The sequence below is a fragment of the Barbus barbus genome (assembly GCF_936440315.1).
Source record: "Barbus barbus genome assembly, chromosome: 6".
NCBI lineage: Eukaryota > Metazoa > Chordata > Actinopteri > Cypriniformes > Cyprinidae > Barbus > Barbus barbus.
Genome location: NC_136734.1, coordinates 32477776 through 32501382, shown reverse-complemented (window position 1 = coordinate 32501382; position 23607 = coordinate 32477776). Strand labels below are relative to the sequence as shown.

The 23607-nt window shown below is 35.9% G+C and overlaps 1 protein-coding gene across 2 annotated transcripts; it reads left to right on the top strand.

Moving 5' to 3' along the window:
* The first annotated feature begins 1220 nt into the window (after window positions 1–1220).
* LOC306870813 (dual specificity testis-specific protein kinase 2-like) lies at window positions 1221–22232 on the top strand. 2 transcript variants are annotated; one of them, XM_079418240.1, is made up of 10 exons: window positions 1221–1495; window positions 1937–2041; window positions 12623–12816; window positions 13787–13908; window positions 14805–14853; window positions 17304–17453; window positions 20036–20203; window positions 20314–20397; window positions 20533–20619; window positions 20751–22232. In XM_079418240.1, the coding sequence occupies exons 2-10, from the start codon at window positions 2011–2013 to the stop codon at window positions 20832–20834; spliced, it is 969 nt and encodes a 322-aa protein (XP_079274366.1). In that variant the 5' UTR covers window positions 1221–1495; window positions 1937–2010; the 3' UTR covers window positions 20835–22232. The 2 variants fall into 2 exon arrangements, with proteins under 2 accessions (XP_079274366.1, XP_079274367.1); XM_079418241.1 differs by lacking the exon at window positions 1937–2041.
* The last annotated feature ends 1375 nt before the right edge of the window (window positions 22233–23607 follow it).

Genomic DNA, 23607 nt, shown 5'->3' with positions numbered 1-23607 from the left:
TGTAAAACATTTTCTTAGATAAACTATTTCAAAGACTATTTCTTAATGCTGACTTTGGGCTACAGACCTCAGGTATTAAGTGATCCTTCACCTATTTCATAGTGTTTTTATTCTTCTGCCTTCTGGATTTTTCTTTATAGTGTGAGTAGGTAGCTTATTGGCTCTTTTATTTGTCCTTTTGTAATTACTTGTTCAATTTAGAAATCATAGCTGCCCATATCTGCAATTTATTTTATTAAGCAGAATGCACTATTTGAACAAAGCATTTCATTCTGTACTGAAGTTGCACATATCATTATAAAAGAGTTATTTACCACCCACGTATGAACTTTAAACAATAAAAATATTTATTTTTGATGGCGAAAAATACTCGTTTCTTCTATTACATTTTGAGATGCTGGTGCGTGATTTAAACAGAAGGGGGCGCAGTTTCCCTAAAAATAACGAGTGGATATTTAGGTTATGGTCTGGTAAGAAAATATTTATTTAAAGATGAAGTGGCTAATATTTATGAATTTACAATTCAACTATACTTGCTATATGATCATGCCCAATAAATTTACTGCTCAGAGCACAGAACTATTTGTGAGTTTGTTTGTATAATGAAGCCGAAATGATTAGCGCTGTCATCACTTTCTTTTGCCTTTACTGCCTGTTTGTGCAGTTTGTGCCTGGAAATCAGCTGCTCAAACATAATAATAAACAAAGCATTTAACGCATAACTGGATGATAATTAAGCCCTGGATTGTGTTTGTAGCTGTTATGATATTGTGTAACAGTAGATTGGCAGAGTTACAAAGTTGCAGTGTGCTTCCTAGCCTCTGAGAGGTGTTTCGTTCGTTTTGAACGAATCATTTGAGTGAACAAATTCAACTGATTCATATTTGTATTATTTGAACGAATCTCTGAGCAAATCGGAGCGGCACTGAACGATGTTGAGCGGTGACCAATTTAAATGAGCATAAAGACTTTTAAAATTTTAAATGTATGCTATTTTATGAGTTGGCATTTTGTTGCTTAAACTTTCAGTACATTTGCATACACGCAAATGGCCACTAAATGACTCGATTTGATCAAAGATTCAAAAGAATCGAATCACTGAATCAAAATCCCAATCACTAGTTCTGAGTAAGCAGCTCACTGCTTTTGAAGCCCAGCCGTGGACCCACAGGTGGGTGGGGCTAAACTTAACTATTGTGACGTCATGGCAACTGGCTCCCACTACACACAGCCCATTAAACATGCATTTGTCATCTAGGCTAGACCGCTTGCTTTAATCCCTACCGAGAAGCTGTCAGTCTGAAGAGGGCGGTTTCGTTATGCGCGAGGACTGTCGGCTCGAGTGAGTGACGGTAAATGAAGCGCAGTAGAAGCGATGCCACCGGTTTGTCTCCGACTAGAACTTATTTGGGGGTTTGTAGTCGATTTTATTTGATCGGTGAGCAAGCAATCAATCAGCAGCAGCGGAGGTGAAGACGCCGGAGTGCTTTCTGCTGTGAGTTATTGATTTATTTTGTTTATCGGTTGCTAGGTTGTTATGCATCTTGATGATTTTCTTATACTTTTTGTGTTTGTTTGAAGTCGTTGTAAACTACACGTGCAAATGTAATGTTTAAAACATTTCTGCTTACTAACAGCATCTCGCTCCATCCACCCACTCACTCATCCGTCTGTCATTTTCATCTTCTCATTTACATTTTTGTCAGATAATATGCTGTGCTACAGATATCAACTATTTCAGACCTCTCTCTCTCTCAGTGTGTAGTGTAATTTTTAATAATTTCTACATTATTATTACATTAATAATTGAATGTAATAGTTTGTTGTATTATAAAATTGGATGTCGGTTCAGTTTGTTGTTTTTAAGTGTTTGTTACAGTCCTGTGTTTGTGTCTCTGTTCATGGTTGCTTCTATGTGTGTCCTTTTTCCTCATAGCTTCTGTCATATAGGCTCTTCCCAGCTTGTCTGTGTTGTGAGCTCTGGCGGACCGCCCCTCTACCCACCTCAAGATGCACATGAATAGTTTATTAAACCAGTGCAGTAAGTAACAATGCCTAGGAATTAATCAATGTTTTTGTGATTACATGAAACAGCTAGCTTTCCATAAAGACACGCTGCTATACACCTGCATGTGCATCAGTTTGCTCTGCTTAATGCATCGAATGCTTGAATTGACTGAGATGTCTAACTCATTAGAGGGGTTTTATAATCTGCACTTGACATTTCTCATCTCAGTATGGCTGGGAATAAGTTAGTGGATTCACATTGAGGATGTCATGAAGAGAAGTAGATGTTCAGATTTGCTCTAACACTCTTGATCTTGTGGCCATGGTCAGGGTCTCATCATTAGTCAGTGTTTTGATGTTGTCTCAGACAAGGCTGTTGTGTATTTCCATGTATAAAATATAGATTAAGTTTTTAGTCCGTCCTATATGCTGTTTTTCCATAGAGTCCATCGTTAAAATATGATTATCGTTTCTGGTATTGTGTTGTCTTTGCTTTTGATGGATATTAGGCCACTGTTTTTCGTTCATGAGGGTGTATATCGTTCAGTCTATGCCCTTGTGTTGACGTAGCTGAAATCCTCCCTGCCCTATGCTGTGAGACAGGAAAACAGTTTTCCTCTTCCATCTACTTCCAGAAGTACACTGCCCAGTCCTGTCTCTCTCATATAAAACAGCACAGGACTTAGGGAAGTTCTAAAAAATAATAGTCTCAAAAGTACTTCTTCATTCCACATATACTGTCTTGTTTGTCTTTCTAAATATTTTTGATGCATGTTGAGAACAGACTTGTGAAACACAAAAATGTAATAAGTCTAAATTGAGGGTAGATTAAAAAAGAAGCATACCTTAGAAGATCAGATGATTTGAGGAAGTGCCAAAGTGATCAAACCTTGAGATGTGCTTGGAGTCCAGTTGCATGCATGACAGTGACTGATATCTTCTGATAACATAAAAGTAGCACTTGCAAACATCGTAAAAAAAAATATATATATATATTTATTTATTTATTAGTGTTGTCAAATGATTAATCGCATCCAAAATAAGTTTTTGTTTACATAATATATGTATTTGTACTGCGCATATTTATTATGTATATATAAATACACACACGTATATATTTATATATAATATATATATATATATAATATTTACATGTATATGCATTTATATAGTTATATTCTTATATTTTATATTATAATTAAATATATACATGCATGTGTTTTTATTTATATATACATAATAAATATACACAGTATACCCATATATACTATGTAAACAATAACCTTTACTTTGGATGCAAAAACTGCAATATATATATATTTATATACATACATATATTGGAGCGTCACACACACATTGGAGCTTCATTAATATTATAGTGCTGGACGATATTCTTAATGTAATTATCAGAATTCAGAATATCTGATATCTAGTTAGTTAGTTTTAGTATATTTTAGTGTCTGTTTTGAAAAATTGTTCTTCCCACATGATGCTTATTTTTACTCACACAGAAGCTGAGTCTTTCCGTGCTTTAGCTTTGCAAAAATACATTTCACTGGATCACAGTTATATTGTCACTGTTTGCAATTGCAGCCTATTAGGCAGCACATCGTTGTGACAAAGCAGTCTTTATTCAGAGTCATTGTTAGGAAACTAGATTTCTCCTGCTGTTCCTTTGATCGATTTTTCCCAGACAGGTGGGCTTCAAACTTAACAAACTTAAACTTACAACTAGCCATCACACCTAAATTGCTTAAAAAATTGAGTTTGTGCATGCACGCATGTGAGTTTGACCAGTTCAATATGCTGCGTTTGGACGTGCAGAAACCAGTGCTCCCAAAACTCTAAGAAAAGACAGATAAGAGACGGAAAAGAGAAAGACATCAGCAAGACTTCTGACATTTTTGATGTTTGGTATGCCACTGTGCTGAATGTTGTTTTGTGTAGAGAAAGAGAGTGGGAGAGAATGTGAGGGGGAGACTTCTGGAACGATGCCAAAGCTCTCTGTTCTCCAACAGATCCAGTCTGGAACAGAATACAGCTTCTGCCCCTGCAGTTCACACCAATCCAGGGGCGTAGATTACGCGGGGACGCGGGGGACGTGTCCCCCCCACATTTTATAAAAAGTCAATTCGTCCCCCACACTTTTTCATTGGACAGTTGTGTTCTCGACATGTTGAGGTTTTAATGGAGCAATGTATATAAATGCAGAATGATTTGAAATTCAAAGAGACAGGATAATTTATACATGACGTTTACGTTTCCATGGCAATCAGTCGCTCAGTTTGTGAAGTCACGACATGCCCAGGCTCGCGCCCGCGGTCCCGCGCTGTATCCATCATTCATTAGAGGTCTAGATGAGTTCAAAGCGGCAAGAAACTCTTCACTCCTTTTTTACGAAAAAGTCAAGCAGCGTAAGTTGGCATGTGGGATCCGAATAGTGTTGCACAATGTTGAGTGACTCTGCCTATTGCTCTTGTTGAATAATTAGCAAGTTTTGATGTTCATTATATGGAGAAATAAAAAGCTGCCTGGACAAACATGCACTTATTTTCAGTGTATTTTTCCGTAACTCTTTTGTAACGTCTTTTATTTTAACACGTATGTATGTTATCAGAACCCTTCAAATAAGAATAAAGATAATGTTGAACTGAGATTTTACAGCGTTTGCAGTATTGTGACATTTTTAACTGCCAATTCTACATGATGTATTTCAATCAAGTATGCAAGCTCTGACGATCTGATATAGGACCGATCTTCATTTAGGGGTGCTCTGTCATTATTGCACTAATTTGACGTTTTTATGTGTTGTCAAGAATGAACAAGAAACAGTCAGCCTGGGTTTGTTAGGACAGAATTAGGACGACACACAGTGACAGGTGAGAAGAGTGGCTTTTAACACCTGGCTGTTTTTACATTGTATAACGTCTATAATACACAAGCATTTGTAGGATTATATATGGACCAATCATAAAAAACACATAATTAGTCAAATATAGAAAAATAAAAAATAACATTAGTATGATGAACAACAACTCAGCTATCATTTTTAACTACAGTAGGTAATTATTAGCTTGCATATTGGTTATTAGTACTTAAGCACATATTAATTCTGTATTCTTCATGACCATATTCTGCATCCCATAATCCTAAACTTAACAACTACAACGACTACCTTACAAGCTATTAATAAGCAGTAAATGAAGAGTTTATTGAGGCAAAAGTCATAGTTAATAGTGAATGTGTGTTTATCATTCTAAAGTGTTAAAAATTAATTTAGGATACAAATGATTGGTTATTGTCCAGCAGTGTATTTAATGTGTTATTTTCTTCTGTATGCCACTATTCCCTGTATGTACATGTTTCAAACACTACTTTATTTGCTATAGACAGAGGTGAAGTGAATGAGGCAGAAAGTTTCAGTGAGGCTTCAGAGGTAAAGATTTAGAGCATTGTCTATGATAAGATATGTCTTATACCTTTTAACATAGACTAATCAGACTAATGTATAATAGAACAGAACAGAATAAAGAAGTATGTGAATGTGCAAGTATCCATTACTGTGTGCCATGTACTGTACATACAACACACACAAAATACAATCTGAAATATGTAAACAATAGTACCCTTATAAGGACATCCCCGTAACTTATACTCAAAAAGGTGCATATTAGTACATTAGAGTACTAATATGTACAACTATGAAACTTTTTGGGGTAAATAAGGTACAAAGATGTGCTTTTAAGGGTACTGTCCCAGTGACAAGCTGTTGTATTTCTTTCTATAATCATAAAGCATATTAAGCAAAAAGGTATGATTAAAAATAAAACCTGTCAATTAGACAAGGGTTAACTGAAAAAAAAAACAACAACAAAAAAACAGGTATAACACTAGACATTCCGCCTCCCCCACTTTTGAAATGATGGCTACGCCCCTGAACCAATCCCAGCAGCCACATGAGAAACCGTGTGCAGAGAGAGAGAACTTGTCATGATGTGGATAAAAAGAATGCAAAAAAAACAAATGCATGGCATGTTGTGTGCGTAGATGCTTATTATAATGCAAGTGGTGTGAATTTTATGACTTGAACATGTGATCTATGTTCTTTCTGTTCTGGCCTGGACTTGAGCAAGTTCAGGACTTTGTGTCATGCTGCTTCTCTTGCTACTGTCTCCTTAGGAAGAATAGCTTCTGCTGTTATATTCTTCCTCAATTGTTTACTGTAAATGTAATATGGTACATTCATACTGACATGCAGTCATACTGTAAATGTAATATTACAGGGCTCTGGTAGATCTTAACCTTTATACAAAAATGTTTTTCTCTTATCAGTTTGTAAAAGAAGCCATATAGGGTAGCAAAGTGTTCTGACCTTTACAACATATTCTATCTTCGAATAAAAAATGAGGTCAGTGTTGTTATTGTTCGTTGAAAAAAATAAAGTAAAATACAAATATCAGATGAATCTTAAATGAAAATGAGAAATTTTGTCTTGGCAACTAACAAAAATAAAATCCATTTAAGTATTAAAAGTAGTAAAAACTAATATATAAACTGAAGTTAAAATGAAATAATAATAATGAAATAACACTCGATAAGTCACAAATCTAAATTCGTCATTTAAATTAATATCTAAATTTGGACATGTTTTTCACATTTCTGCCCTTTGAAGGTTGTAAACATGCCACATGCTTCCTGTTCTGGTGTTAATCAGTGAGTCACATCAACTATGGAGTGTTTATGTGATGCAAAGAGCAGACCTGTGACCCCTGCGGACGGGAGTCTTTAGACTAATAAACAATGAACTCCATGTTGCTGCATTATCCAACATTTCAAATAAAAAAATAATTATTATACAAGACCTGAAGCTGTGGTTTTGTAGTTTGTTAACTAGGCTAAAACATGTGTATTTTTTGGTTGTTTAATGTTTAATAAGAGTTATAAATGATCTTTTTTATTAAAAATAATCTGTAGTATTTCGGAGTTTTAATGTAATTTATAGTTTCTACTTAACTTATTAGTTCTGTGAGCTATAGCATCAGTCTTCCTGTAAAAGTTGAGGTTTGATATCCTCTGGTGTGCATGTGAAGTCGGGTTGCAGCCTTGTGATGGCATCCTCTGACGTGCTGTGCACTGTGTAAACTTTTTCTCCCTTTGACCAGCATGTTTCACAAACCCTGACTCTCTCCTCTTCCGTGCCAGACGTCAGCTGCCACTTAGATGTTTCCTCTGAGAGTCAGGAGGTTGGGAGGTTGAGTCCACTTTCATTGGTGAATTTTATCACTGCAGTGTTAACTTGTGGTTTTATCTAAATCAGCTTGCATGCTTGATCTATAGCGTGTTTTTCTTCTCGCAAATCAGCATGTTGTAGGATGGTGCCTCTTTCACCTTGGTGCAATAACTGGAACATGACAAAGACATGTTTTCGTTAGTGCTGTCACATGACTAAATCGCAATTTATCGCATCCAAAATAAAACATTGTTTACATAAAAATACACATCACACGCACATATTATATAATATAAATACTGTGTGTGTGTATTTATATATACATAAAACAGTACACAATGTGTACTACACATACATATAGTAAACAAAAGCGTTTTATTTTGAATGTGATTAATCACGATTAATCATTTTTACAGCACTATTTTTTATTTTTTATTATCGTTTTCAGAATGTATCATATACTCAAGCTTCACCGGAGGTCAAATGTTGTTTTGAAAGCTATTATTCATGCAAGCATGCACAAAAATGTTCAGTGAGGAGTCTCCAAAAGTCAGAATTCACTCATAAAATCTTTTATTTATCATTCTGGAAATAAACAGAAAACACCAGATGAAAAAGACTTTGAGTGAAACAGACAGAGACCCGTCAGTATTGCACTAAGCGTTTTGCTTTTTAGTGAGGTTGTAAAACTGAAAAGGCTGTGATTGTGCATCTGAAACACAAAGACCACATGCGTGCGCTCTACCCATGATGAATACTGCTAGATGATTCCTGTGGGTTGTGTAAGCGTGCCACTCTGTGCTGTTCCCCGGCAGCATCATTGGCCTGTGAAGACAGTCCCCATTGACTTCAACGCCCTACTTTATTCTCAGTGTCTCCCCAACAAGGAAATACTGATGCATTAAGTTGTAAACACAGGTCTGCAAATCCTACAAAAGTATAAACTCACAATAGATTCTGTGTTATCAGATATTACACAGTGATGACACTCAACACAAAGTTAAAGATTACAGTTTGGGTTTTTTTTTTTTCTCCAGAGTTGCAGTAGTTTCTTAACTAACTGCCCAGCCTCACAAGAAAAACCACAGTGATGTGTGACAATGTTGATTCCATGTTGCAAATATCCTGTGTGGGTTTAGATTTCAGACGCCCACCGTATACACAAGCACACTACTGTTCAAAAGTTTGTGGTTGGTAAGATTTTTAAAAGAAGTCTCATGCTCATCAAGGTTCCATTTTATTTGCTTAAAAATATAAATGCTTATATGCTTAAAAACACAGTAAAAAACTATTATTATTAATTTGTAGTGTCACAAGACACTTCAGAATTCATTCTAACACTGTATGCTGTTTTGGTGCTCAGGAAATGATGAAGTGAGATCCAGGCAGCAGAGTAAATTACCATGTCAGAAATCAATTTTAGAAGGAATAACAAATTTAAGTTACAATACAATAAAATAGTTAAACTCTAAACAAGATTAAGATTTATTTTATAGTGGTGTGTAATAGGCTTATGTGTCTTTAGGTTCGGTACGCATGCACACTTTAACCACTGCACAAATGGAGCTTCATTGGAAACCTCCATTTCGAATATTGTTACTTTTGATAAGAAACAAAATCTCATCTTTCAAATTATGTCAGTTTTTTATTTTTTCATGAAATTCAAACAATAAATGCTCTTTGGTGAGGCGTGACCGATCGCTAAACACCTCAGTTCAAACGGCAGCGCGGAGCACCAGTGAGCGTGATCATCCCTTTCTCTTTACTTCTAGTTTTAATGTGAAATAAACATCTCATGCAATCACGCAATCCGTGTTTCAACTGCGTCAAAGATTGCAAAACAAAATGTCACGTAGCATTTCATTTACCTCAGGCAAGTCATCAGTGTCCACAGCTCATTAGTTCGCTACAGAAATTAAGTCTAGAGAAGAGCTTTTTGTGAAATATTAGACTATATACTCATATTTTACTTTACCTGCTAGTGATGTCTTAATTATTTGATGTATGTTTAAATAAATCTGTTATGAAACCAGTTATGACAACCACTGTGAAAATGAATGTATTTCAACAACATATTTAAAATTAAATAGCAATTAAATTTAAATTTGGGCTCAGTTGTTAATTGTAACCATATGGTAATGTAAAAGGGCTCACTATAGTTTAGAGCATAGAGGTAGGCTGATTTTTATCCCTTGTTAATTTTTAATTATAATTTTATTTATTTAAAGAAAAAGCTATTTGTTCAGTAAACCACTGTTTATTTAAAAAAAAAAAAAAAGCAGCAATTTATTTTGTTTCCCCCTGCTGTACTGAAATCATACCGAACTTTTACGTCAAAACCAAGGTACGTACTGAACCGTCATGTCTGTGAACAGTTACATCCATACTATCCTATTCATTAAATAAAATTATACAAATTATTATTATATTTAAGAGATAAAGTAATAAAGTCGTTCATCAGACGAAAAGGCCAAAAGTAGTAAGATATACCTGTAAGTAGAACGCAAGGAGAGGGAAACAGCAAAAGAAGCATGCATATGCACATATATATATATATATATATATACACACACACACATACACACACAGTGGGGCAAATAAGTATTTGATACACTGCCGATTTTAAGTTTTCCACTTACAAAGAATGGAGAGATCTGTAATTTTCATCATAGGTACACCTCAACTGTGAGAGAATATTAAAAAAAAATCCAGAAAATCACATTGTATGATTTTTGAATAATTAGTTTCCATTTTATTGCATGAAATAAGTATTTGATCACCTACCAACCAGCAAGAATTCTGGCTCTCACAGACCTGTTAGTTTGTCTTTAAGAAGCCCTCTTATCCTCCACTCATTACCTGTATTAACTGCACCTGTTTGAACTTGTTACCTGTATAAAAGACACCTGTTCACACACTCAATCAGACTCCAACCTCTCCACTATGGCCAAGACCAAAGAGCTGTCTAAGGACACTAGGGACAAAATTGTAGACCTGCACAAGGCTGGGATGGGCTACAGGACAATAGGCAAACAGCTTGGTGAGAAGGCAACAATTGTTGGTGCAATTATTAGAAAATGGAAGAAATTCAAGATGACTGTCAATCTCCCTCGGACTGGGGCTCCATGCAAGATCTCGCCTCGTGGAGTATCAATGATCCTGAGAAAGGTGAGGGATCAGCCTACAACTACACGGGAGGACCTGGTCAATGACCTGAAGAGAGCTGGGACCACAGTCTCAATGGTTACCATTAGTAATGCACTACACAGTCATGGATTAAAATCCTGCAGCGCGCTCAAGACAGCACATTTCCAGGCTCGTCTGAAGTTTGCCAAAGACCATCTGGATGATCCAGAGGAGGCATGGGAGAAGGTCATGTGGTCAGATGAGACCAAAATAGAACTTTTAGGTATAAACTCCACTCGCCGTGTTTGGAGGAAGGAGGATGAGTACAATCCCAAGAACACCATCCCAACCGTGAAGCATGGGGGTGGAAACATCATGCTTTGGGGGTGCTTTTCTGTAAAGGGGACAGGACGATTGCACCGTATCGAGGGGAGGATGGATGGGGCCATGTATCGTGAGATTTTGGGCAACAACCTCCTTCCCTCAGTAAGAGCATTGAAGATGGGTCGTGGTTGGGTCTTCCAGCATGACAATGACCCCAAACACACAGCAAGGGCAACTAAGGAGTGGCTCCGTAAGAAGCATTTCAAGGTCCTGGAGTGGCCTAGCCAGTCTCCAGACCTGAACACAATAGAAAATCTATGGAGGGAGCTGAAACTCCGTGTTGCCCAGCGACAGCCCCAAAACCTGAAAGATCTGGAGAAGACCTGTATGGAGGAGTGGGCCAAAATCCCTGCTGCAGTGTGTGCAAACCTGGTCAAGAACTACAGGAAACGTCTGACCTCTGTAATTGTAAACAAAGGTTTCTGTACCAAATATTAAGTTCTATTTTTCTATTGTATCAAATACTTATTTCATGCAATAAAATGGAGATTAATTATTCAAAAATCGTACAATGTGACTTTCTGGATTTCTTTTTTTATATTCTGTCTCTCACAGTTGAGGTGTACCTATGATGAAAATTACAGATCTCTCCATTCTTTGTAAGTGGGAAAACTTGAAAAATCGGCAGTGTATCAAATACTTATTTGCCCCACTGTATCTATCTATCGATCTATCTATAATGTGGATGTGGTTTCTTTGTCAAATAGACTTATCCATTATGTCATATTTTGTTGTTGTAAAGACTAGGGCAGATCAGGTCATTGTGACCAGTCAAATATTGCAGTTTTCACTCCTTTAGAACAAATACAGCAAAACAAGCACTTTGAAATATCTCATCTTAAATTACAAAAACACATTTTCTGGAAAAGAACAATTAGTAGTGTTACTAATTCTGAGAAACATTAGTACTCGGGCAGTATTTGAAATATGTCCAATATCTAACAAAACACCAGTAAGTAGGATATATTTTCATTCCACATATGAACTGTGAGTAGAACATACATATTCTTGGAGAATACTACAAATATTACATCTTGGATCAAAAGATAAACAAATATTTACATAGAGTAGTAAATATTTAAATATGAATATATAAACGAGGAATGTATATTTGTGGAAATAGTTGATTCTTTGAAGAATAGAAAATTCAAAGCATTTAATTTGAAAAATACGTATTTTTTAATATTATAAATGTTAACTTGATCAATTTATTACATTCTTGATGAATTTAACAGTAACAATATCCTTTTATATCAAATGTCCATGAGCTATTAAACTAAACTAAAAAAAAAATAAATATATCCCTTTTGTCTGTGGTACACTTTCACTCTATGGAAAAGATCAGACTGAGCATTCTTCAAAATGTTTCCTTTCCTGTCCCACTGATAAAAGAAAGTCATATGTTTGGAATGACATGAAGGTAAATGACAGAGTTGGACTTTTTCCACAAACTACCTTTTTAAATGCATCTGTACAGTGTGTCTTAATAAACCCAACAGTAAATTGCAGTCTTCATCTTGGTCTTAATTGTTTCTAAGTTGTTGATGTCTCATTTGTATTTCGATCAAGAACAGTTGAATCTGTCCTCCTCTGCATGCTGTCCACGACTATTTTAAGACATCTTTAAGACGAGTGCCTTCCTACTCATTGAGCTAATCGAGTACTTGTGAGCTTCAAACCAGAGCGTCACATTCATCTATAAACGCGGCTTCTTTCAGAAACCAGCTACTAAATTTTAGAGCTTTGTGCTTGATAATTTCTGAGGGTTTTTACAAAGAATTCTTTGATTTAAAAGATTATGAAAGTGTTTTTCTGTAATTGTAAAATTTAACGTCACATTCTGACTCTGACACTTTTTGTGTGTTGGGTTCTCAGCGGAGATCTCCAGGATGTGTGAGGTGGACGTTTCGTCTGAGCCCACCAGCCCGACGCTGTATAGAGAGTCTTCGGATACATACTGCCATGTGGACCGCTGGCAGAAGCTACGCACAGCCGTCCGCAAGCTAGAATTCTGGGAGAACTTCACACATGAGCTGATTGGCAGTGGCTTCTTCTCAAAGGTTTACAAGGTAACAGTTAAAATATCTTGAGTCTAATGACATGAATCTGTAAGCGATAATATCTAAATATGCAGTAAATAATATGTACAGTAAGTGCTAACAAATTTGACATTTTTCTCCTTGGTGATTTAACACATTGACATTGCTTTATTTGCTGTGAGAACATTTTTCAAGTGTAAAATGTTGATGTCATATGTGCATTTATTTTGTTATATACAATAAATATTTTATCAAATAATATTTTGCATAATTAAATCATAATAGTTTATAGTGAAATCCATCATATAGCAAAATATGAAGCAGAGTGATAAATTCAGTCTAAATGGAAATGGCTTTTCATCCTATTGTACTGTAGAAAGTCTCTCAGTGTGTGCTGTATGTGTATGTATCTTAATGGCTCTCATAAAGTGCAGTATTGTAGTCCTACTAATTAGGACATATTTTACAGCTAAACCCAGTTTGAGTTGGCCCCCCGGTCTGGAATACACTATATCCATTAATGGGTTCCTGATGAGTCCCTGCTGTGTAAATTACACAACCGAAGATTGCACAGCTCAACCGTCCCAGCAGTTCTGTCCCTTCCTGTATATTAACATGGAAGTGTTTCTCTGTGATTGTACTTTAGAGAGAGAAAGGAATGTTTGGCACCACTTTAGAATAGGGGCCAATTCTCACTATTAACTAGTTGGTTATTAGTATGCCCGTTATTAACATATTGGCTGTTTATTAGTACTTACAAAGCACATATTTAACATGGCAATATTCTACATCCCTAATCCTACCTAATACCTAAACTTAAACCGCTACCTCATTAACCATTAATAAGCAGCAGCAAATTGGGAGTTTGAGGGAAAGGCCATAGTTAATGGTTTGTTAATAGCAAACACTGGACCTTAAAATAAAGTGTGACCAAGTGTTTTAATACCCCTTTAGGATTCGTTCCCTGTTCTATTTTTCATTTTATTTTGTTTCTTTTCAGGTAATCCACAATACCACACGGAAGGTGATGGTAGTAAAGATCTATAAGAATGATGTTGATCAAGACAGCATTGTACGAGAAATCAGCCTTCTGCAGAAACTCTCACACCCCAACATAGTGAGGTAAGCCACTTATTAATGCCAATTAAAAACTTGTAACTTTTACTTATCATATGTTTATTATTTAATACGTTTCTCATGTAACTCCATTATCTACATGCCTAATAGATGTTCAGACCTATTATTTACACTTTCCATTCTTATGAAGGATTATATGTATGCTGTGTAGTTACACCAGTCAAACATTTGGACACACCAGACTGATTCTGTTATCTTCAAAACCTTTTAATCTGAGAAGTTAAAATATAAGAGAGTTTTAATTGTTTTTTGGTCATTTCCAAACTTCCATTTGTATTATTTCAGAGGTTTCTGCCCTTGTTCTAAAACAGTTAAACAGTAATAATGAAGAACGAGTAGTAGGTGTTTCCAAATGCCTGTAGAGATGTACATACTAGATACATACAAGAATGTTACAGGTTACAAGTCACACTAAGCTTTGTCCAGCACAGCGCTCTTAAACTGCTGTTAATCTGTGTTTGTCTACGCAATCTCAGAATCTCCAGTGCGTTCTGGAAGGACAAAGCCATATTCAAAACTGCCTGTGCAGTGTTAATTTATCACAACTTTCCAGTTAGTGCCAGCTGTCATCACCTCAGTACAGATGACAGTCATGCTAACCCATGAACAGAACTGTTGTATGTGACAGAAACCACATGAGGTCACCATGACACAGACACATATTACATTTACTGCTTAACTAATTCATGGTTCTCTAATATGTTACTAAAAACAAGTGAAAACCTGAACATCGTTTTAAGATAAAATTTACCTAATTATCAATTTCTGCTCAATTGTTGGGCATTTGACACATGGCAGGGGCTTTAGACTTTATTTAGGCTGAACCTACTTGACAAGGCAGATTTAGGGAACGGCTCATAACCTCCCATCTCTTTTTCCAGGTATCTGGGTATTTGTGTCAAAGAGGACAAGTTGTACCCAATTCTGGAGGTGAGATCTCTATTTTCTCAGCCTCAAAATCAAAAAGTTTGTTCTGCAGTTTGAGTTTATTTTATGCAATAGATTGTACTATTTGACAATTAGATTTTTGAAATATCATATAGATGTGATGCTTTGAAACCGTACAATTGATGGGCTCAACAATAAGATTTTCAGCTTTTCTTTTAAAATGTTTTATAGGTGTCAGAAAATATATTTTATATTTAGCAAAAGATAAACAATTTACTACCAATAATTAATTACATGTGCACATTTTATATACAGTGCCCTCCAAAAGTATTGGAACAGTAAAGACAAAATTGCTCTGTTGGCTGTGGAGTCAAGACATTTACAAATATGATTAAAAGATGAATATGAGACAAAACTACAGAATATCACATTTTATTATTGGGTGATTCGACACATAGATGTTTTACCAGCTAAGAAGTTCAGCACTTTTATAGTTTCATCCCCCTATCTGATGTGAGCATAAGTATTGGAGCAGTTGCCTCACAGGTATTTCTAAGTGATCAGCTGTGTCCTGTTGCATTAATTCTTCAGATGTTAAAAGCAGGAAATGTCGTATCAGTTATATCCATTACTTCATCGAATGCAAGATTCAGAATACAGATGGCTCACACAAATCAGGATGAAGATAATGGAGCTGACTTTTAGAGAAAAGTAAGCAATTTGGATGCTAAAAGAAAAGAGGAAGTCAATTAGAGCTCTAGCAAAAACAAAGGGCATGCAGAAATCAAGAGTTTGGAAACCACCAGCGACACCAGCAACCAACAACTACCTGATCGGCTGAGAAAACAACAGTAGTTGATGACAGACAAATCATAAAAGCTGTGAAAATGAACCCTAAAAGACGTGTCTGTAAAATCACCAACAACTTCCAGGAAGCTGGGGTGATGCTCTGACAATCTACTGTCCTCAGGAGACTTTGACACAGAATTACAGATGCTACACAGCAAGATACAAACCTCTGACCAGCAACAAAAATAGAAAGGCAAGATTAGAGTTTGGAAAAAAAGCACAAAGGTGAGCCAGAAGAGTTTTGGAACGGTGTTTATGGACCAATGAGACAAAGATGAACCTTTAGCTAAGTGATGGGAAAGCAAAAATGTGAAAAAAAAAAAAAAAAGTAACTGCAAATGATCCCAAGCATACAGCCTCATCTGTAAAGCATGGTGGAGGTGGTGTCATGGCATGGGCATGCATGGCTGCCTCTGGAACAGGCCCTCTCAACTTTACTGATGACTTAATGTATGATGACAGTAGCAGAATTAATTTGGAAGGGTACAAAACCATCTTGCCTACCAATATTCAAGAAAATGCCACCAGATTCATTGGGAAGTGCTTCATATTGCATCAGTACAATGACCCAAAACACCCTGCCAGTTCAGTCAAGGAATTTATAAGGGCAAAGAAATGGAAAATCTTAGATTGCCCAAATCAATCTCCAGATTCAAATCCGATTGAACATGAATTTCACCAGCTGGAGAGGAGAGTAAAGGCAGAAACTCCCCAAAACAAGCAACAATTGGGATTGGCTGCATTAAAGGCTGGGAAAAGTATTTCAAAGATGAGACCAAGAGTCTGGTGATGTCTATGGGTCACAGACTCACTGCTGTGATTGTGTGCAAGGGATCTGTAACTAAATAATAGCTTTTAATCTTTTATATCTGCCTTATGTTCAACTGTCCCAATACTTATGCTCACATCAATGAGTGGGATGAACTCAACATATAGATGTTTTACCAAATGAAAAGAACAGCACTTTTAGAATCACCCAATAATAAAATGTGATATTCTGTAGTTTTGTCTCATATTCATCTTTTAAACATATTTGCAAATGTCTTGACTCCACAGCCAACAGAGCAATTGTGTCTTTACGGTTCCAATACTTATGGAGGGCACTGTAGATATACACAATTAAATGAAATTGAAACATACTGTATGTGCATGTGTATTAGTTCCATAATACAACATTATATAAGAAATCAACTCCCCAAAATCAGTAGCAGAAATGAGTAATACGTTTAAAAATGTGGCCAACAACAGCTCTGCGTTTCATCTGCCAAGGAGTGAAAAATTATGAGCCTATACCAGTATTTATTTTATAGTAAGGTTTCATTTGTTAACATGAACTAACAATACATAATACTTCTACAGAATGTATTAATATTAGCCAAAATCAAAAGTTTTAGTAAACATTAGTTAATACACTGTGAACTAACCTGAACAAGCACTTTAGTAACTAACAAAGATGAATAAATTATTTAATATATATTACTACATTTACTAATGTTAACAAATGGGACCTTATTGTAAAGTGTTTTTTAAATGTTATTTTATTTGCCCAAGAGAGATCTTTATTATGGAGCCCTACACATAACAACAATAAAAGTGAAAGTGTGTGTTTGTTTCATTCCCTTACGGACTGTTTGTCTGTACAGTATGTTAGTGGAGGATGTTTAGAGGAGCTGTTGGCCAGGAAAGATGTGCCTCTATGCTGGAGAGAGAAAGTAGACCTGGCCTCTGATATCACCAGAGGGATGATTTACCTCCACTACAAGAACATCTACCACAGAGATCTGAACTCTAAGGTACAGCAGGACTCTCAATAACACTCGTCTTGCTTTGAGAAGTGCAGTGTAATATGGTTTATACAATTCCTCTGAGCAATTATCAGATATTAGAGAATGGCTGTCTAGTCTTTCATGGCATTCTCCCCTGAGAAATACAGCCATAGATGTTTGCGTGAGGGTGTCATTGGTTGCCAGGATTCACACAAGTGCTCACCAAACCTGGGGTGAGGGGCGAAGCAACAAGGCCAGTCCATTGTGATGGTAATAAACTCTCCCACTCTGTCTTTCTCTCACTGTCACACACACACACTCTCCCTAACCCTTCCCATCTCATTTGAAAAATGCAAAATGCACAGTGTATAGGCTCGCAGATCCCATACCCCACACACACACACACACCCCCACACACACCCCTTTTCGTTTTTAGCCGGGCCCCGACTGTCTATTTATCAGCCATTCAGATATGAACAATGAGCAAACAAAAATGCCAGCCACACAATTTACACAATCGTGATGTCTAGCACATTGGTTAGTTGGACCATCGATTGGTTTCCGCTACACTGCAAGTTGGCAGAAGTTGGTATGACTATGGGAAGTTGTGTAAGAAAATAAAAACACCAGTTTCAGGGAAGCAGTACTTGCATTCCTACACTGAATAGCATAAAGTGTCACAGAACTACAAGATCTAAATATGATCTTCTACAATCCAATTAAAACATTTAATGTATGTTTATCTATATGAAATAATGTTTATTTACAGTTAGTACAATGGTACCTTGGCATTTAGCTGAAGTAAAAATAAAATATACAACTTTCATTTTAAAGTAATGAAAATGCTGTTTATTGTTTTAATTACATTGTTTTAGTTTTATTTAACTATAATAACCCTGGACAACAGCAGCTGATTATAGCAAAATTATAAACGCATACGAGTATTGTATTTGTCTAAGAATTTTATTTTATTATTTTGAATTTTAGAACATTTCCTTATAATATTATAATAATTATATAGAATTAAATTATAATAATGATTATAATAATTTTTTTCTGTCGATTTGTTTTTCATTTATTTTTTATTAGTGGTTAGTGCTTTTCTTTCAAACCCAGCCATTAGCTGCATAGCCAGAGGGTGTTGCAACACTTGGCATATGCATGAGTTACTGTTCTAAATTTGGAGACTTCTAGACTCGGGGATGTGCTTGGAGTTTTTTTAGCCCTATAATCATAGGTCAGTTTTTGGGATGGAGGCTTAGCTGAGGTTTCTAATTCAGTCCAGATGCAGAACTCACTGTTGTACCCATCAGCACTTTCTGCTCCAAGAGTCCCAATGGTCTTATGTAACGTCTCGGTTGTACCTGGATTCCCCCTGCTCTGGTCAGCCTCAATGTTTCCTCATTTGCCTTTCTTCCAAAATAACAGGCGATTTTTATTACACCCTCAATCATTTTGCTTTAAACTGAGTTTTCAGACTACATGGTAATGTTTCTAGCCATGACATCATCACTAGAGACCATTCAAACTGAAAGCGAGGTATAACATTGCATATTGGTACCCCTGGAGTGATAGAGATAAAGGAGAGGAATTGTAGGCGGTCCAGACCCTTTGGCGAGGTACAGGGTCAGCTGAATAATTCATTAAACGGAGAAGGTGATGATGAGGAACGTCTTTCATTTGAGCCTGGGAGTTCTGCTTCAGCCGTCAGGCACATTGTCTCAGAAGAACATTACAGACATGCTACAGATACTAAACCTCAAAATTGCAGTCATGCATCTCTTTTATGCTTGTATTGCATTTAGATATTTATTAATTCCACAGTTTACATTCACACAAAAAGTCCACAAACAAGTCAGTCAGCACAGCTTCAAATTTAATATCTGGTTTGTGTTCATTTGGAAAATATAATATAAATGTCTGCCATATAGAGGGGTTACTTGGTACTAGACAAGTTCAGATTTCGGAAATGCTATGTATATTATAATGACTTTAGAAACTTTCTGCTGGTTTTTGGCGCCGCCTTTTGGCAGAGAAGAACACCACATTCATGTCAAATAATTTTGTAACCCAAGGCACTTGTTTAAAAATTTAAAAAATTGTTGTTTTGCTTGTCTATATCTGGTATATTTTAATGAGTATGACATTTAAAAAGAAAGTTTAATTCATAACATGCAATTATTTATTAGTGAAAATAAAGCTGTATATGCAGTATTGTTTAAAAGTTTGATTTCAAGTAGATTTTTTTAAAGAAATTAATACTTTTATTGATCAAGGATGCATTAAATTAAGACATGGATTTAAAAAAAAAAATGCTTTTAACTATCTATTCATTAAAGAATCCAAAAAAAAAAAAATCACGGTTCTCTCAAAAACATTAATTAATAATAAGAAATGTTTTTTGAGCTGCACATCAGCATATTGGAATGATTTCTGAAAGATCATGTGACACTGAAGACTGGAGTAATGGCTGTAATATTACTGTTTTTACTTGATTATATTCTACTCTACAGTCCTAAGAGTGAGAATAAACTAATAGTGATAGTACAAAGAGACTAAAAATACTTATTTTGCATCAAAACATCTTTGTGTGTTTGTGTCTCCTGAAGAATTGTCTAATAAGGGTGTCAGCGAGAGGCAGAGAAGCTCTGGTTACTGATTTTGGTTTGGCTCGAGAGGTGGTTGAACTTCCTGCAAAGGACAGAAAGCTTTCACTTGTGGGCTCTGCTTTCTGGATGGCCCCTGAGATGCTGCGTGGGGAGCCCTACGACCGCAAGGTAATGACTTAAAATTGCCAGAGCAAGATGTGAAATGGTGGTCTTATGTACGTGATGTTCTAAAGCATTTTCTAGTTCTCACCTACTGATTTTGCTTTATGTAACGTTAGGTGGATGTGTTCTCTTTTGGAATTGTTTTGTGTGAAATTCTGGCTAGGATCCCGGCAGACCCAGAAATCCTTCCAAGAACACAGGTGATTATAAATAGAATTATTGACGCTTTGGAAATGCCAGAAACATTTACATTCAATATCAATTTTCTGCAAAAAAAAAAAAAAAAAAAAAAAACCTACTGTCCCCATATGCATTTATAATTGTGTGTGTTGCAGGACTATGGCCTGGACGTATCAGCATTTGGGAAAATGGTCAGTGAGTGTCCTCAGCGTATTTTAGAGCTGGCAGCCAGCTGCTGTCTGGTAAGTGACCTTGTTACCTTTCGTGTATATCAAATTGACACATTTCCTTTGTCAGTTATGCCTAAAAACTAACAAACCCTTTGAAAAAGGAAGTAAAGTGTTACCATTGACTCTTGTTGTTTCTCATGCAGATAGAGGCTTTCCGAAGACCCTCTTTCACAGAGCTTCAAGACGAGTTGGGTGAAATTGCTGAGACTTTGGAGGCTCCTCAATGATCTCACCACAGGCTGATCTGCGGTATATCCTCTGGTCTCCCATCAGCCCTGCGAACGGACACAAGCAGCTGGAGTTTTGTACATAGACTAAAACACAATGACAAATACAGCAGAGCCGCAGTTCTCTCTCTGGGCTGTTTGGATTGAAAGAGCAAATCAAGGAAAAGGTCGCTATTTATTATGAACCTTCTACAAGTAATTAGATGGCCTACAGTTCCACTCTGCACAGCTGTACATAATATATACTGTGCAATATATAGTAATATTATACCAAGAGAAATATTGTATCAGGTTCCAGCTAAAGTGTTTAGCTGTTTGCATTGTCATCATTTACAAAGCTACAGATTTTCAAACCTATTGCCATTTCGGTTTTGTATATGAATCATTTTATATTGAAAAAAACCCTAAAATAGGTTTTGAAGCTTAAGATAACCATTGATAAAAGGACTAACTTGAGGGTCTCAAGTTTTAAATAACCAAATAATATTTTCATAGGCTTCAGTATATTGATACTTGATTATACAAGAGAAAGTAATTTATTTTGGTACCAATTGCCCAGATAGGAAAATAGTGCATTTGTATTGCTGGCTTTTTTGAAAAGCGACATTTGAAAAATGTACTTTTCGTTATTTGAAAAGCAATTTATACAGGAGCAAGCACTCAGCTCATCACTTGTGGTTTTGCCTCCACTGAGCTGAGCTGCTGATCTTTGGAAATACTGCATAAGACTCGGCAGCCACTGCAGGATGAGGCCCATTTCCTGCCTGCAAGGGCCTCGGTGTTGCTGCTGCAGTGTTCTCGTTGTGCCGAGTGGGTTGTGTTTTTTTTTTTTTGTCCATTTTAGTTTACTTGTTTGTCATGTGTTGTGAATTTCAGTACTCACACATACAGCATGTATCAGAAGCGCGAGATGGCACCAGTCCGACTCCAATAAACAGTGACAAACAGTTTCTCTGGTCATATTATTGGCTGTAACGGAATAAGAATTGTGAGATTAAATCATTTCAAGACCAACCTGCTGTAGTATTCTGAAAACTTGTCAGTCCAATTCAATATTCCTCTCTAATTTCAAATGCGTAACTTGGAACTATGATTTGTATTGGTTTTTAATATTTATATACAAGTTCTGCTTAGATGTCATTTCAGTTTTTAATCATTATGCTCTAGTGAATTGCCTGTTGAACGTTGTTCAAGTTAATTTTAACAAAATCTACATTCTGTGCCTCAGAGGAAGCTTGAATTCTCGCTAATCTTGTGTTGAGAAACAAGCCTGATGTCTGTATAGTCTGAATCCTCCTGTGGTTTGTAGTGTTTTTGTAATACAGTACATGATATAAAAAGAGAAAAAGGAAGCAAAGTGAATGGTGTGTATTTTTCAAATAAATTCTTCAAAAATCTATCGGTTTTGTCTTATGATAAATACAGCATGTGAACTGCACTATTAGCGTCAGGATTTTATAAACTGTCTCTGCTTAATAGAACTTGACTAAGATACATTTGTGTAACTATCATATCAATATGCGCTTACTTTCATGTCTGGTTACTTGGCAACTTTGTCTACGGTGTGGACTCTTAAGATTCCCACTAATCAGGCTTCTTTGTGGCTTCTGCCATCAAACCACTCAATGCAAATGATTTGAATAATCATGAATGACAATCAGTATCTCATGGGATTATTCTCTTTATGTGATCCTGGGCTATTGAATTAATAGCTCAGGCGACAAGTTTAAAACTGCCCTGGACTTTCTCTACATCAGATTAAACAAACCTTAAGAGTTTGAACAGACTTTATAATAGAAATGGCTCTGCACATTCTTAAGTTCTTTAGAAATCACTGTTTGAATGTCTTATTGCTCGTTTTCCCTCAGGGATCAATTTTATACACCCCTTGTTTTGTCCTTGCTTGACCTGAAAACAAAATGGAACAATTTAACTGGTGCTCTTCGTGTTTATACAACGGCCTGCTTGTTTCCAGATGAATAGATGTGAATGAATAATTAAACACTGGCTTTTCTTCTGGTTTCTGGCGGTGAGCTTTAAAGCAAAGCAAGTCTGTTGCTGTACAGATCAAAGGCACTTGTTGAGCAGCGGATGTATTCTTATTAGCTTCATGCTTTATAGCAGTAAGAGAGCAAAAGTCCACCATTTAATGTTTTTAACATAGCTTATGGTCATAGTTAACTGGAATATTAACAATATAAGATTAGATTTGGATGAAGTTTATATATATATATATATATATATATATATATATATATATATATATATAAACTAACTGTGCCTGTTTTTCTGCCAAGCATTTTTCTGCACTATTTGTGCAGCACACAATTTTGCTACCATTGTAGAGTGTTCCAAATAAGACACTTATGAGGCTCCATTAAAAAAAAAAAAAAAAAAAAATCCTAAATTTGTTAAACTGCAGACATTTATAAATCAGGCTCTGCAACCATTTTTCCAAAAACCGTATTGAGGCAATCTGTCCATTAGATGGCAGTGTCTTGTATGATTCACACTTACCTGCACTGAATTACAGGTTACTATTGTATTGCAGTGTTAAAATTAGTTTTAATTTTAATTAGTGGCACAGAATATATTTTTTTCTTTCATTGAAATAAATGCGGCTCCTTTTAACTATTAAATCAAAGAATCCTGAAAAAATTATGCTTTCTGCAAAAATATAAATATTGAAATAGCAAAAAAAAACTAATTTTTTGGAACACCATTTCAGTATATTCAAATGATTTCTGAAGGATCATGTGACACTGAAGAATGG